General features: G+C 34.8%; 2 protein-coding genes across 5 annotated transcripts in view; one reads left to right on the top strand and one right to left on the bottom strand.

Moving 5' to 3' along the window:
* The window catches only part of ITGB3BP (integrin subunit beta 3 binding protein), an 81,790-nt gene extending 72,567 nt beyond the window's left edge, over positions 1-9,223 (top strand). For 2 of the 4 annotated variants that reach the window (XM_069478024.1, XM_069478022.1), the window contains 3 exons: positions 1,718-1,722; positions 4,503-4,548; positions 8,889-9,223. In XM_069478024.1, coding sequence (XP_069334125.1) covers positions 1,718-1,722; positions 4,503-4,547 — 50 coding nt within the window. In that variant the 3' untranslated portion in view covers position 4,548; positions 8,889-9,223. Of the gene's footprint in view, positions 1-1,717; positions 1,723-2,222; positions 2,575-3,738; positions 3,787-4,500; positions 4,549-8,888 lie in introns of those variants that run through there. The other 2 variants (XM_069478021.1, XM_069478023.1) reach the window with 2 other exon arrangements.
* A 3,459-nt stretch (positions 9,224-12,682) lies between these two features.
* ALG6 (ALG6 alpha-1,3-glucosyltransferase) overlaps positions 12,683-17,188 on the bottom strand; it is a 40,571-nt gene continuing 36,065 nt past the window's right edge. The window contains exons 13-14 of the mRNA XM_069478020.1: positions 16,918-17,116; positions 12,683-13,069 (exon numbers count right to left, since the gene is read on the bottom strand). Of these exons, the coding sequence (XP_069334121.1) occupies positions 12,872-13,069; positions 16,918-17,116 (397 nt within the window). The 3' untranslated portion in view covers positions 12,683-12,871. The remainder of the gene's footprint in view (positions 13,070-16,917; positions 17,117-17,188) is intronic.

Here is a 17,188-nt window from a genome sequence, read left to right as displayed (position 1 = left end):
CTTTTACTATGCTATTACCCAAAATTGTTTAAATTTAAAAATGTTTTAGGAATCTTCATAATATTAGAAATTACATAAAATATCTATTGAAAGTCAGCCCTTGACAGAAGTGTTTATTTAAAAAAAGAAAAGAAAGAAAGAACTAAAAAAAAGCAAAGAAATTATGTAAAATGAAAATCATCCTTAATATAATATGTATAGGATTAGTTTCATTTAGGTACTTATGAAAACGAGAATAAAATGAGAATAAGCCAATTACTTGTTTCACGATCAAAAAAATGTCTTTCAGATCCTTTTTTTTTTTTTTTTTTTTTTTTGAGACAAGAGTCTGACTCTGTTGCCTGGGCTAGAGTGCCATGGTGTCAGCCTAACTCACTACAACCTCAAATTCCTGGGCTCAAGCGATCCTCCTGCCTCAGCCTCCTGAGTTGCTGGGACTATAGGGGTGCACCACCACGCCTAGCTAATTTCTTTCTATTTTTAGTAGAGATGGGGGTCTCGCTCTTGCTGAGGCTGGTCTCGAACTCCTGACCTTGAGCGATCCTCACGCCTGTAATCCTAGCACTCTGGGAGTCGAGGCAGGAGGATCACTCAAGGTCAGGAGTTCGAGACCACCCTGAGCAAGAGCGAGACCCCCATCTCTACTAAAAAATAGAAAGAAATTAGCCAGACAACTAAAAATATATAGAAAAAGTTAGCCAGGCATGGTGGCACATACCTGTAGTCCCAGCCACTCAGGAGGCTAAGGCAGTACGATTGCTTGAGCCCAGGAGTTTGAGGTTGCTGTGAGCTAGGCTGACACCATGGCACTCTAGCCTAGGCAACAGAGTGAGACTCTGTCTCAAAAAAAAAAATTTTTTTTTTTTTCCATAGAAGAGTTTAAATAGACAATACCAGGAGAATTCCAACATTTATGCTGTCATTGCCCCTTCAAATTAGTCTCTTAGTTCTATTTATTTTTTCATTTCAATGGCAGTTCCATTTAACTTCAGTCACGGTCTTTACTATAGGAAGAAGAGTGTATTTTTAAAAACAACAATAACAAGTGTTTTAAATAAATAGACATCTGACATACATTCTTAAGGCTTCATATTACTTATTCAAGAGAAATTTAAAACACACACAATAACATGAAAAGGCACACTGAGATTTTTATAGTTTTCAAAAGAGCTGGACCTTGTAAATCAGGGAATGCCTTGATGGAGTGTATGAATAAAAGAGGATCTCACCTGCTAAATACAAATTTTTTAGACAAAGGAACTTCTTTCTTCAGTTACTTAGGAAATAAGCTTAACCTCGTTTTCCTCAATAATACTGGCTTTATGACCAGTAGGAAAATAGTGAAATGAAAGCTTCTTTTTCTGTTAGATTTGGATGTGAATTTTCATAATTATTTTAAATTTGTTATGGTGAAGATTTAAAACTTATGACCATTCAATGAGTTGATACAGATGGAATGTCACATTATCATCACATGGTAAAGCATGAAATTTATTTACTTTACATAGTCAACCTCTACTTAAAACAACTCGATACAGATATTCCTTAGTCAATAGATGGCATTATACAGTACTTAGTGTTTTCATTTTTTCTGGAGATATTAAAAAATACCACCATTGTTTGTCTATGACTAGTACTTCCAATAAACAAAATGTTTTTGAAAAGAATGTAAGCAAATTGTAGAGCAATTGCCAAGATACAAAATCTAGACATTTAGCTTCAGTCCAAAACATATTTTATCTGTTTTGAAAATAATTGTGTAGGTTGCAGTATGCATATTTTAAATGAAATGTAACCATCTGAACTTTACATTGTTCAAAAAAGTTGTTTCAGCTGTTTATAATAGAAAATATTTCAGAATTTCTAGCTCTGTTCTTTAAAAAAAGCATACACTATATTGTTCCTGTTTTCTTTAACTAACTTAGTATGTTCTTTCATTGTAAAATTCATCTTGGTTATAGGATTTTAAAGTTATCAAATTCTTAGACTACAGGACAAATTTTAAACTCCCTCTGTTCTAAGACTATAAAATAGTTTGACACTGCCTTTTCATTCTAACCACCCACTGAAGTATTTTTAAACATAAAAATATGTTGTTCTTTCCCCCACTCAGGCCTGAAAAAGTATTCATCGTATCAGCTAAATAATTTTACTCCCAGATTACTAACCTTTTAGTTTTTTCTATTTTATCTTAACATTAAACAATATCTTTTTTCAAACAGATTACGTCAATTTTAAAAAGCACTGAGGTTTGAATTTTAGACATGATGAGTTTTAGGAGAAACAACAAAAATTCCCCCTTATGCTTTAACATTCTAGGTTTATCTGGAGATAAAAAATGGAGCTATTAATTTTGGTAGCACAAATATACATTAATGTACAACTGTAGTCCTCAGCTCTTTATAAGGATTCAGCTGTCATGTATGCGGTACGTGGGTCATACCTTTCCCATTAATAATGTTAATGCTCTTGTTTTACACTATTCATCACTGTTTTGGGGATTCATTTCAACTGCTAAAAATGCTTCCTTGAGATTTGTCTAGGATTTAAGTAAAAGCAAACTGTTACTTTTCACAGCCTTTTTAATAATTTCTTCCATGATTTAAATTTTTTAATACTTTACTAGAAGTATGATAATTTTTCTTTTAAATAAAATCAGTAAAAAAAAATTTTAAACTATAGATTTGGACTCACTTAATAGCAATTATGTGCTTAAGAGGTGTAAATAACTTGCTATCAGACATTACAAATATCCAGGTGCTCTGTATGTGCTGATGACAACAAAATTGAAAAGAAAGACTGTAATAATTCTGACTGGTTTTCTCTGCAGAAGATATTGATTATTTGTGTGTGGTGAGAGATTTGGAAAATTCAATTAAAGGAGTTGTGCAAAGGTTTCATAAATTTTCCTTCTACAGCGTGTACACAGACATTGTTGCGTATTAAATCAATGCAACACTTCACAATATATTTTCTTTGAAACATAAAAATAAATAACATTTAAACAGTTCTGCTTACTACAGAAACAAATTTTATTTTCTGTGAAGCATTTAGTCATGTGCTATCACTGACTCATACACATTTGCCAGCTGTAACAAATTTTATAGACATTTTCCCCAGAGACATATCTCACATACTATGAATTTTTAAATGAGCAAATGGTGAAGAAGGGATGTCAGCAATATAAAAATTGATCAGTTAAAAGATAAAAGCATAAGTAAAGAGATTTGTATGGTAGTCTTAATAGGTTTTATTAAATAAAAATACTATAAAAAGACAGTAATGAATAGACTGAAGACCAACTGTTCTTGAGATGGAGAAAAATTATTCTGGCACATTTAGTAGAAATTGGCTTTATGTCACCTGACAGGTGAACTTTTTTTCCATTTTAACTCTTAGTCAAAAAAGCCCCACAAAAAAGAGTTGAATAAATTCTCTAAGTAAGTGGTTTATATATTTTAAACATATATATAATAGAGCAGATGTTTATAGTGTTATATAACTACTTACACAGTTAAAAGCAGGACTTGAGTAATTATTAAATATTAAGTGATTTCTCCTCGAGCTCATACCTCAGATAGGAGGAAGATGGTCATTTTTATTCATACTATTCACACCATATGCTTTAGCCCTCTGGAATCTCTCTTTCAGGACTCCAGGCCTCTCTGCTGCTTTTCCCTCTACCTAGATTGCTCTTTCTTCCTTCTCTGTCTAGCAAACTACTGCTCATCTTTTAAGGTCTGTCTCAGATGTCACATCCTCTGAAGCTCTCCCCAGCTCTCCTAGGTAAAGCTAAATTGCTCATCTTCTAGGCTGCCACAACACTTGTCTGAATTTTTATAAATGTATAATGTTGTAGTGCATTGTAACTGTCTGGTTACAGGACTCTTTCTGGGCCCCTCTTTAGCAAACAAACAAGTCTTATCCCTGTACTGAAGCCCCAGAGCCTAGTACAGAACCTGGAAAGAAGGACCACAATACGGTGCAATGGATGTGTGAATTAATGACAACAAATGGCCACTCTAAGAATTCTTAAATATTTTCAAAAACTTATAAATTGCTATCTCCTTACTCACCTCATTAATGTTTACTGAATGCCTATTATGAGCCAGGCATTGTTCTAGCATTGCAGATACTCTGATATCAAGGCAGACATAGTCCTGCCCTCAGGAGTACAGAATCTAGCATAAATGACAAGTAATTATAATAAACTGTAAAAAGTATACTAACAATGGTATTATGCATGCATTAGACTAATAAATGTCTTGGCAGTTTTCATAACAAATTTTAAAATGTACATTCTGAAATGGAATCAGGCTAACCAGTAGTATATTGAAGTGAGAACTTGTAGCCCCCAAACCGCTATTTATTAATATAATGTAAAATAAAACTTTAAGTTATTTTAATTTCACTTTGATTCAGCATTTATTCTGTATCATATACTGTGACAAGTTTCTTTGAACTATTTTCTGAAAAAAAAATCTTTCTTCTTTCATACAGAGTGTCGTCTTGACAGCTATGAATTCCTTAAAGCCATTTTAAACTGAGGTACTGTTTTACCTTTCTAATTCAGTTTAACCTTGTTAAATTTCACTGTGTTTTGTTCAGATAGAAACATTTTACTTACATTATCAGATTTGGTGCTTTCAGTAAGGAAATAGGGGCATGAGCTTTGGAGCTTTAATTGAAATTATATTTCATCTCTTCTTATAAACAATAGGAGGGCACAAGATCTGTGAGTTAGAGGGTGATTAAAAAGGAACACTGTCAAGCTGACTAGGCTAGCTTTAAAAGTCAGAGAGGGCACATTTTTAACTGAGTGTAAAGAAGGCCCTTTATTGAGCACCTATTGTATAAATAGCTAAATAGATACCAACAGGTAGGTTATAATTTCTATAAGACACATCTGACTGAACAAGATACAACAAATCCGTTAAATTTTGAAATGTGCTAAATTAAGGAAATAATTATAGATTAGTTATGCATTCAAAACAATTCCTACTGATTCTGCAATATAAGTAAAAATTACATTTATAAATAGCTTATTATATAATAACATATATGCTAGAAGCAATATGAGTCATGAAGTGGTATGAGTGTTTGGTGTACCTGTAACTGAACGTTCACATTAAGAACTGGCATCATCCCAGACTTTGTGGCATCAATATTAATTAAGATTCTTAGAAGCTAACTAGGTGTTGCCTGCTGTCTCTTAGGGGAAAAAAATTAAAGCAAAATAAAATAATTGTATTTTTATCCCCAAAATACTTTTTTTTGGAAATGTTATCTCAAGAAACAACCTGTTCTTAAAATATTGTAAGGATCTTATATAGAAAATTGTGTCACTTTCATTCCTTAAAATGTTCATTCTGTTGTACACAATAAATAATAGCTTACAATAACAGCTAACATTGAGCACTTTCTGTGTGTCAGTGTTTTAAGTGCTTTGTACATATCCCATTTAATCTTCACAACAACTTGTGAGGTTGATACAGTTATTATCTTTATTTTATAGGTGAGGAAACTGAGGCACAAAAAGGCTAATTACCTGTCCCAGAATTACCTAAGAGACACAGCCAGGATACTAAGCTAAGTAGTCTGGTACCAGAACATATCCTCTTGACCACTGCACAGTAATAATCTATGAATGTCAGGTTTCACTACTGGCCTAGGATTTTATATCCTACTAATATTAAGTATATTATATATATATACGCATATACCTATATTCATTCATTATAAGATTAAACATTTTATAAAATTTCTGACTTATAAAAACCCAACAGAGAACTATTATATTAGATGGTGATCATAGATACATATTCTTAACCTTGTGCCTGAGTTTCCTCACCTATAAAATATCATAACTGGTTATTTGTTTAAGCAAATAAATATACACACTTAGTACATGATATTCTCATTAATAAACTTATGGGGAATTTAGAGTACTGAGAATAGCTTTCTGTTCATGGATTCTAGTAAAGATCATCACAATTTGGGGATGTCCTTTTTTTTTTTAAGAGACAGGGTCTCACTCTGTCACCCAGGTTGGAGTACAGTGGCATCATAATCATAGTTCACTGTAAACTCAGACTCCTGTACTTAAGCAATCCTCTCACCTCAGCCTCCCGAGTACCTGAGTAGCTAGGACATATAAGTGCATGCCACCACCCTGGCTAATTTATTTTTTATTTTTTATTTTTTTTATTTTTTTCATTTTTTTGTAGAGACAGGGTCTAGCTATGTTACCCAGGCTGGTCTTGAACTCCTGGCCTCAAGTGATCCTCCTGCTTCAGCCTCCCAAACTCCTGAGATTATAGGCATGAACTACCACACCTGGCCTGGATTTTGGTTTTGACTGTGTTTTCTTCTCATGTGGGGCATTTTGTTCATGATCTCATTTATTCCCTTTAGTTTTCACCTTAGTCTATATGGTTCCCAAATTTATTTGTGACCTCTCTCCTGAGCTATAAACCCACAATTTCAGCTGCCATACAATGTCCCTCAAGTATACTGATTTCATCATTTCCCCTTTGAAATTGTCCATCCTTCTCCCTTTCTAGGGATTATATCATTCCATTGATCAGGCTAAAAAGCTCAAAATTCTATTTTTGTCTGCATATTCAAACTGCTTGCAGATCATACCACTTCTGAAAATGCTTAGTTCTTTCCATGCCACTGGACTAGTTTCTTCCTTCATTACCTCTCTTCCAAATTATCATTATCCCCATTGTAACCAACCTCTCTGCCCTTTAGTCCCTTGCCCCTGCAGCACGTCCTCCTACTGGACAAATCCTTGCTTTAGAAATGATCACTCTACCATATTCACAATAAAAGCCAAATTTAAACTGACATTCTGGACTTTCCCTGATCTGATCACAGCTTACCTTTCCAATTTCTCCGTTGTGCCTCATTCACTCCAGATTACTTGCCATTTCCCAGACACATTCCGCAGAAAGTGCCTTTCTTCCTTACCTTTGTTCTTGTCTCCTCTGCCTAGCATGCCTTATCCCCCATCATTGTCAAAGTTTTGCTCATCTTTCAAAACCTCCTTAGAACTCACCTTCTACTAGGCTTCCCAGACCCCTCTCCTCCATGTTCTCTCATTGCTTGTCTTTTGTGCCTTTGTCATAGCTGCCCTACTGGGATGAATAAGGGAGGATATGAACTCCTTGATTTTGTCCTATGCCCTAGAAACCTCTGACACACAATACTCCTGATACCACTGTGGCCGCCTTTCCTGTCTGCACAACAGCTCCCGCCCTTCCTCACACTTCAGTGATTATTCCTCTTGACCTGTAAATGTTCGGTGGAGAGGACTGTCCCATACAAATTCATTCTCAGGGCTTTTAAAAAGTGAAGCCTTTATGAAATATTGTTAGAATAAGAGAGAAAGTAAGGGTGACAGCAACCCAGAGGCCACAGGCAGAGTGCTAAGACCATCAAGAGAGGGGAAGAGAAAAAACATGATTTGGCTAATAGTAGCAAAGGATAACTGCGATACTTTATCTAGTAACAATGTGGATTAACTCATTTGGTTAACGAAAGTATGAGGCTTAGTATGAACAAAGCACTGTACATAATGACAACCATTGAAACCTAATAAGGCTTATATACATGAAACAATAACAATGTAAGGCAAATATAATAAGTGATACAAGTTCAGAATCTTCTTTCCAGGCTCTGGCCAATAGCAAGTACAAACGAGGATAGTGAATCCAGTAAGGATCAAAGTATCAACTTGATTGGTGGAGAAACTGATAACCTCCAACATGGCAGGCCCTCTATTAGAAGTTTAGGGTAACTAAGGCCAATTATGCCTTAAAGCCGAATGGAACCTCTTCTCTCCCACACTGAATCTAAATCTTGAACTATGTGTGCTTTCCTGAACCTGAAGAGAAAGGTGATCTTTGAAATAGACTCCCAAGTCTATGTGCCTCTAAAGCTGTGAAGACCACAGATGTGCCTTTACAAGCTTGGTCGCCAGTCAGAGCCACAGAATGGGTTGCTTTCCTTACGTGAAATTAGGAAGCACAGAAAAGTCCCATTGGACTTGAGAGTAGGCAGTGATGGGGAATCTACACAGTGGGGAAGAAAGTTGTGTAAAAATACTTACCTGTAAATTACTAGTAAAATGTGGACCAATGAATGTTCTGGACTTTGACCGAATTTGTCATACTTCCATGGGGTGTAGAAAGAGGAAGAGTTGACAGAATTTCCTTCCCTTTCTGACGGAAGGATATAAACATTCCTCTCTAAGTACCAAATGAAGACTAAGCAGTGTTATTGGAATTCACAGCAGACATAGATCACCTCAGGATGGGATGATTAGGTCATTTCCCGAATGCCCTATGGGAATGTTTGCCATCAGTTGCCAATGGCTGCTTTCTTCAAAGGCTTCTTCTCAAACTAGGGTCGTAAGGCCAAAAGAACAAGAGCTTTTACCACCACTAGGAGTCCCTAGAGGGACACACTGAAGAAGAATCTGTCACAGTAAATGCTGTCTTTTTTTTCCCCTGGGGCAGCTGTTGGAGGAGACACCTGCTGAAAGGCCCCTAAGGCTTACAGACAAAGGCATGTAAATTTGGCATTTTCTGTAGGTCATACTGGAGTTTTAAAATTCTCTCAGAAGTATCTCACTTAAGCGTGGTCACATAAGGTGAGGAGTGCTATGTCAGAGCAGTCATATTGACAATTATTTGGGAAGGTGAATCTTGCTTGGAAGACTCAAAAATAAGCAAATGAGAAGTTACCAGTATCTAACTATAGTAGGTCCTGAATTACATGGTAAGTGGGTATTAAAATCATTTCTTAAGTCATGTATGAGATTCATGTTAATTTGGAAACTAATTCTTGATGATGTAATAATCACCTTTTATATCCCACAGGCATTTAGAAGAAATGCACTCACTACGAGCAGCAACCTCTGCATCTGCCTGATCATATTTAAAGGAACAGAGAAATATTTGTAATTAATCTGCCCAGTAAATACCAGCGCATAGCACTAGGCAGGTGCGTGTCTAGATAAAATTTCTTGCAGCTAATTTAAACTTTCTACACACACCAGTAGATAATCTCAATGTAAATAATACATTTCTTCTTGACCCTTTAACATAAAGCCAACATGTACAGGAGGATCTTGACTTGTATTCTGTATCATATACGTTTCTGTGTACTTTTATCATTTGTGGATAGACTTAATAAAGCATATCTGAAAATGGCACCTTTGGTAGAGCTATATATTTTCCTGAAATTCAGATTAAATGTAATGGTGAGTGGAATTAAGTACCAGTTTTCCCATTTAAAGCCCCAGCTGCTTATTTTTTTAAATTTTAAAATTTCACACCTTTTATAAAATATAGGAATGCATTTTTCAGTACAGACATTTAAATATTAAGTTTTTTTGAAGTAAACTACACAAGACTACTGCATTTGAAGAAAAGACCTTTATTATGGGGCAGTAGGTGATCCATCCCTTCCAAATTATTCTGAAGCACTAAATTTCTGTTCCATAGTGGTATTTTGTATCATCATTGGTTTGTGTTGTCACTCACAAAGGGGAGGGGAGAATCACAGAGTATGTTATTAACGCGATAAAAAATACTATACTTGACCAATTCCATAAGGAAAAAATGTTTACCTTTGGTACTTTCCTGTAAGTTTTGACAAAATTAGTGTAAAATATTATATGATTCAGTATATCATGAAAATAAAAATACTATGTGAAAATATGAAACAAAATTTAACAAATTAAGGTTGAAATGACTTATTTCCCAATTAGAGAAATTTCAGATTCACCTCTTAAAATGAAAGTGTTTTTTTAAAAAACTATTAATATAAATGACATAGTTATTAAATAGTAACCCCCTTAACCATTAAACATGATTGCCTTCATTAATAATTTTCTTGGTACTATTTAAATAAGATTTTTAAAAATAATCTGTCTGCTAAATGTTAAGAATACTTTATGACACAGTCCTTATAATAGGATAGCACCAAAGATATGCTAAAAGGGATTGTTCTAGCATTGAAAACTAACCCTAGGATATAAAACATTTTATAAAGTAACTGACATTAGTCAGGAAATACAGGGTTAAGGAGTAGATTGGTTTCATATGTAATCCAAATTATGTAGGTATGTACTTAATGCTATTAAACCAGTTACTGTATGTTTGACCTCTTGATATACTAAGCTTTTGCCTTTCAGAACAGCTGGGTCTGCTAAGAATCATTTCCCAGTTCTCTTCATTGTAGATCAGATGACTCTCGCTTTATCACCCTTGGAGGCCACATGAAGGACAAAGCAGAAAGAACCACACACAAAACTAATGTTTATATTGTGGGGGGAGGGGATATACTTGGCCCTGATCTTCCAATGAACATAACAGAAGAGAGACCAATTGAGACTTGAAACCATTGTGTTACTAGAACCATTATTTAGTTATATCCTATCCATCTCTTTCTTTCTATTGAGGCTCCTTTGGCTGTCTTGACTTTTGTAAATGTTTCACTCACTTAGTTGTGGTTTATCATTTGGACAGAATGCTACATCGGGGATTTTTCTCCCCTCCCTAAGGCCTCAAGGGAAAATGACTTCTGTATGCCTCTTATATGATACATGAACATACACTCCATTCTCTTCATTTTAAGAAGCAAACCTAAGTTTATTGGCAACTGAGAAAACTGCATTTCTCAGAAATGCCTCTTCCATCTAAAATGTACTTGAAAATAACTTAGAAGGTTCATTTTTTGATAGGTATATTAGTGAAGAAAGTGAAAAATCTATCTGTAATATTTTTGCATAACCTGAATATCTTTATATTAAAGCATCCCTATAATCCTGAATTTAGCTAAGAGAAATGCTTTGGAATTGGCTACTTCTGTGATCTTTATTCATTACTGGATATTTTTGGTATTTTGGAACCTAATTCCTCTAAGTTCAAAGTACATTCTTAAACTGGTTTTTAATAGATACGAGAAACACTTATGAGACAATTGCTACAAGTCTCTGTAAAAGTAACTCAATATGATTAAATCATCTGAAAATGTGCGTATATTTACAGAATTTACCTACAGGATACCTTGAATATAGGTGCATTCTATTTTACTAATGTTTATATAAAACTTTTATTTTTAAATAATAAAGTTTCTCTATTCCAACTATTTAGAAGTTATAACTTAAAATTTCATTTATTTAAATCAACATTCTGTGTTAAATGCAAGTATACTATTACAAAAAAAAATTTTTTAAAAAGAAGGCTACACCAGCCAGCCAAGATGCTGACATTTGGGCACAGTGATTACAGATGGTGACCATGGACAGCGATGTTCCTGCTGATTCGGCAGCCATTCAAGGCTGCTTTTCTGTGCTGACCTGCCCTTTGAGTCTTTATGCACATTTGCTTTGAGAAAGAAATACTTCTTGATTTTTGCTTTGTCTAAACCCACTTCCTTTATCAGACATACACCTTCTTGCATCAGCATGTGACTATCCATATCCAGAACCAAATTTTCTTTGTGTGTATGTGGTTTGATTTGCACTGTTTTAAAATACACCACTATTTAATATGCCTTAGTGGCTATCTTATGAAATAAATATATCCATTGAAAACTAGGTTGATGGTAAAATGATTGTTTTATTTTTATCACAGAGACTAAAGAAAACATATCTTTACATGAGAAACTACAACATGGATATCATACATTATTTCTACCAGTTGAATACTACAGTAAAGATGGGCTTATGCCAATATAGAGTGATACAGTATTAACAAGATAAAGTTAACATGAAGCATGACATGAACCAATGCTTTGGCAGTGGTAACCTTGAACCATGTCACAAGAAAGAATGATAGAATCCCATATAATGCAGTTACCTTGAAACAATGATTCTAGAAGTTTAGAACTAGTGATCATGAATAATTAAAAAGACTTCACTCAGACCACTTAAGATTTAAAACTTAGATTTAAATTCAAGAAAGTTATTTTTTCCCCCTTAGTTAGGAAAATTCATTTTTTAATTGGATTCAAGTAAATCTGCATTCTTGGAAATAAATAAGAACATGGTTTAATCTTTTTGCCTTGTTAAAAAAAATTCAAATTTGCACATGTAATAAGGCATGTTCAAACTTCAAACAGTTTAAATTGCCTTCTCAGTAATTAAAAAGATTATCACAAATCTAATTCACTGAAAAATAATTTATAAACTTCTTTACTTGCATTCTAAAATGTAAGGAAAACTAAATTTGAATACCAAAATTCGTGATTTCCTATAAAAAGAAGGGGCTCAATTCTCCCAGTAAGCTCACTATATGGTCTGATAAAGTAGATTTAGACAAAGCAAAAATCAAGAAATATTTCTTTCTTTTTTTTTCACTTTTGAGATTAGGTCTTGCTTTTAATGTTTTTTAGAGATAGGGTCTGACTATGTTACCTAGGCTAGTCTCAAACTCCAAGGCTCAAGCGATCCTCCCCCCTCAGCCTCAGAGTGCTGGGATTACAGGCATGAGCCACTGTGCCTGACTAAGAAATCTTCCTTTCTCAAAATTTTCAAGACATAATTTATATTGTCCATTTCCTAAGTAAACACTGGGATTAAGGACATTTTTCTCTTCTTTTCCCACTTGAATAGCTGTGAATATTAATAAAACTACAATATGTTTTGGCCAGGCAATAGACAGAAAATAAAAGCAAGCCTCCATTGGTCTTTGGTCCTGACATATGTTTATTTTGTGTGGAAAACGATGACTTTTCACCATTTCCTTTCCTATAGTTCCATGATTCTTAAAATGATAATTTCATTTATACACAGCAAAAAGTTCACAAAACCTTTTAGCACTGTTCACATTTTCACATTTGTTTAGAAATACAGCTAGTTGATTTTCTTCTGATTTCTTCCATTTTTAGAATCCCACATGATTATAATATTGAAGTATACCAAGAAGAATAGGAAGTTCAAGCAGGATACAAAACACACCAATACAGAAAATAAATCCGGTAATTTCTGAGGAGGATCCAGTGTGACAGTCATCAGCGTCAGAAGGACCATAGTGATTACTGAGAAAAGAAACTATAAGGAGGGGAAAAAAGTATTATTAAGTAGTATAGAAGGTAAAACTTAATGTAATGATAACACTGATTTATAGCTATTAAATGAACAGAATTTAAGGTGACGGTTGAGGGTCTAATCAGATCTCAACTTTGGCTTTACATTAGAATCATATGAGGTGGTTTTAAAAATCTCGATGCCCAGGCTACACCCCAGACCAATTAAATTAGAATCTCTGGAGTAGCCCTCAGTACTTTTCAAAGCTAAGTGATTCCCATGTGTAGCCAAAGCCTGAGAACACATGTCTCATATTAATACTTCATACCACCCAGGCACTGAAGAAAGGTATTTGGGATAGATGTTTCTGTTAGTCAGGGTTAAATTCATGACATCCCCTTGGATCCCTGGGTCCCTATGGGATATAAAATTCTAAGCTAATGGGTACAAATATACAGTTAGAAGAAATAAAACCTAGTGTTTGACAGACCAGTAGGGTGAATACAGTTACTCTATTATACATTTTAAAAATAGCTAGAAAAGAATAATTCGAATTTTCTTAGCATAAAGATATTTAAGGTGACGGAAATCCCAATTACCCAGATTTGATCTTTATTCATATGAATGTATCGAGTTATCACACGTACCCAAAAAATATATACATCTATTATGTATCAATTTGCAAATTCCAAGCTAATCCTGAGAACTCATCTTTGAAAAAGTTTTCCATGGCAAATGGAAAATTACATTTCATATTCACTGAATGCTTCCAATGAGCTAATGCTATAGTAAAGAACAGTGGAGCATATGAAAGAAAATGTAGTCATCTGGCCTCAAAGAGTTTTCCATTTAATTAGGAGAATGTTAAATAAGATTACAAGGTCATATTTGATTAAATGCCAAAATGAGCAGTAAAAATAATTATCACATTTATGTAATTGTGTAGTCAGTTTTCTTCTCTAGACCAGTGTGCTGTACAATAGAACTTTCTGCAGTGATGGAGATGGTCTATATCTGTATTCCAGTACAGTAGCTGCTAACTACATGTGGCTATTAAGAATTTAACATGTGCCTATTGTGACTGAGGAACTGAATTTTTAATTTTATTTAATTTTAGTAAGTTTAAATTTCTACATGTGTCTAGTGACTACCGTACCAGTTTAGCTCTAGACTGTAAGCTCCTTTAAGGACCGGCCAGATCTTAACTGTTTCATCCCTAGCACAGTATGTAAGTATACAAAAGCTGTGTGAGTAAACATAGAAAGCTGTGAGAAATAGTAGTAATGTTCATGAAAGAAGTGAAACATAAATGGAACCCTAAAAGATGCTTTAATGGCTACATCATGGCAGTATTGGTAAGATCTGAGTAGACAGTAATGCAGTGGTCATTCCAGATGGAAGAATGAGAAGGATGGGAGCCAAAAAGCCTTACAGACAGGTATAAATAGGCTGCAAGTGTCCTCAAAAGGGAAAATCCCTGAAGCAGCCTTAGTGAGAAGTGATCGTTTCAGTTGATTTTCAAGAAGGGTAATTCAGTAGAACTGGGACAACTGAATAAAGCTGGACTCCTACCTCACACAATATACAAAATTAACTCAAAATGAATCAAAGGCCAAAATATAAAAACTAAAACTACAAACCTCTTAGAAGAAAATATAGGAGTAAATATTTATGATCATTGGATTATATAATGGTTTTCTAGATACAACAACAAAAGCACAAGCAATAAAAAAAAATTTAGACATATTGGACTTTATCAAAATCAAAACTTTTGTGCTATAAGCATTACCATCACAAAAGTAAAAAGGCAACCCACAGAATGGGAGACAACATTTGCAAGTCATGTTACTTGTCATATATCTAGTAAGGGGCTTGTATCAAGAATGTATAAAAAATTACAACTCAAAGATTAAAAATGGGTGAAGAATTTGAATAGTCATTTCTGCAAAGAAGATACACAAATGGACAATAAGCACATGAAAAGATGCTCTATATCATTAGTCATTAGGGAAATGCAAATCAGAACTCCAGTGAGATACCCCTTCACACCTACTAGTATGATTATAATTAAAAAGATGGTAACAGCCTGACAGGGTGGCTCACACCTGTAATCCTAGCACTCTGGGAGGCCCTGGCTGGAGGATCCCTTGAGCTCAAGAGTTCAAGACCAGCCTGAGCAAGAGTGAGATCCCGTCTCTACTAAAAAAAGAAAAAATTAGCTGGGCACGGTGGCACACACCTGTAGTCAGGAGGCTGACGAAGGAGAATCGCTTGAGCCTAGGAGTTTGAGGTTGCAGTGATGCCACTGCACTCCAGCCAGGGCAACAGAGCGAGACTCTGCCTCAAAAAAAAAAATACAAAAATAAGTAAAAAATAAATAAATAAATAAATAACAAATGCTCTCAAGGATATGGAGAAATTGGAACCCTCACACATTCTTGGTGAGAATGTAGAATTATGCTGCGCTTTTTGAAAACAGTTTGGCAGTTTCTGAAAATGTTAAATATAGAACTACCATATGACCAAGCAATTCTATTCGTAGGTATGTATTCAAGGGAAATAAAAACATCTGTGGGCCGGGCGCGGTGGCTCACGCCTGTAATCCTAGCACTCTGGGAGGCCAAGGCGGGTGGATCGCTCAAGGTCAGGAGTTCGAGACCAGCCTGAGCAAGAGCAAGACCCCGTCTCTACTAAAAATAGAAAGAAATTATCTGGCCAACTAAAATATATATAGAAAAAAATTAGCCGGGCATGGTGGTGCATGCCTGTAGTCCCAGCTACTTGGGAGGCTGAGGCAGGAGGATTGCTTAAGCCCAGGAGTTTGAGGTTGCTGTGAGCTAGGATGACGCCACGGCACTCACTCTAGCCCGGGCAACAAAGCGAGACTCTGTCTCAAAAAAAAAAAAAAAAAAAAATCTGTTCATTCAATACCTTGTACACAAATGTTCACAACAGTATTATTCATAATGGCCAAAAAGTGGAAATAACCTAATGTCCATCAACTTAAACAAAATGTGATATACCCATATGATGGAATAAACTTGGCAATAAAAAGGAATAAAGTACTGATACATGCAATAACGTGGATGAACATAAAAACCAAGTTAAATGAAAGAAACTGCTCATAAAAGACCATATTTTGTATGATTCCATGTTATGGACTGAATTGTATCCCCCTTACAGTTCATATGTTGAAGCCCCAACCCCCAATGTGACTGTATTTGGAGACAGGGCCTTTAGGGAAGTAATTAAGATTAAATGAGATCCTAAGAGTATGGTCCTAATTCAATAGTGCTGGTGTCCTTATAAGGAAAGGAACCAACATCTGAGATCTCTCTCCATGTGCATATTAATATGAAGTAGAAGCCATGTGAGGACAAAGCAAGGAGGTGGCCATCCACAAACCAGAAAAAGAGGCCTCATCAGAAATCAACCCTGATGGCACCTTGATCTTGGACTTTCAGCCTCCCAACTGTGAGAAAATAAATTTCTGTTGTTTAATCCATCCAGTATGGTATTTTGTTATGGCAACCCTTGTAGACAAATACACTCCATTTATATGAAATGTCCAAAATGGGAAAATTTATAGAGACAGAAAGTATATTAGGGGCTGGGGGTTAGGAGTGAGGATATAATGGGGAACAACTGCTAATGGGTACAGGGTTTCTTTTGGAGTGATGAAAATAATCTAAACTTAGATTATGTTGACAGTTGTACAAATCTGTGTACATACTCTAAAACATGAATTGCATACTTTAAATGGGTGGATATATGTGAATTGTATCTCAAAAAGCTATAAAAGAAATTTTAATAATTTAAGAATTATTGAAATACTGAAAAATATACCGTTCCTTAAAAACTGAACAACTTACCAAATATTGTATAATTCTGGGAAGAACTGTAAAACATGGTAGATACTTCCTAACAGAAATGGAAAAGGATTTCAACTGCAGTTCTTCTTCAGATGTCTTTTCAAATATTGAAAAGGAGGATGCACAAACTAAAAAAAATGCCATAATTGTCACAACTGAGGGCATTAGGAGTTCATCCTTCAATAGAAGAGGTAGCATACTGTAAAGGAAAATTAAAATCAAAAGAGAATTAATACAAACCATAGTCACTTTGTAAAAGAATTTTAAATTT

Source organism: Eulemur rufifrons, chromosome 8, assembly GCF_041146395.1.
Source record: "Eulemur rufifrons isolate Redbay chromosome 8, OSU_ERuf_1, whole genome shotgun sequence".
Lineage (NCBI taxonomy): Eukaryota > Metazoa > Chordata > Mammalia > Primates > Lemuridae > Eulemur > Eulemur rufifrons.
The sequence above is the reverse complement of the archived record's forward strand: the minus strand, read 5'-3'. Positions and strand labels throughout refer to the sequence as shown.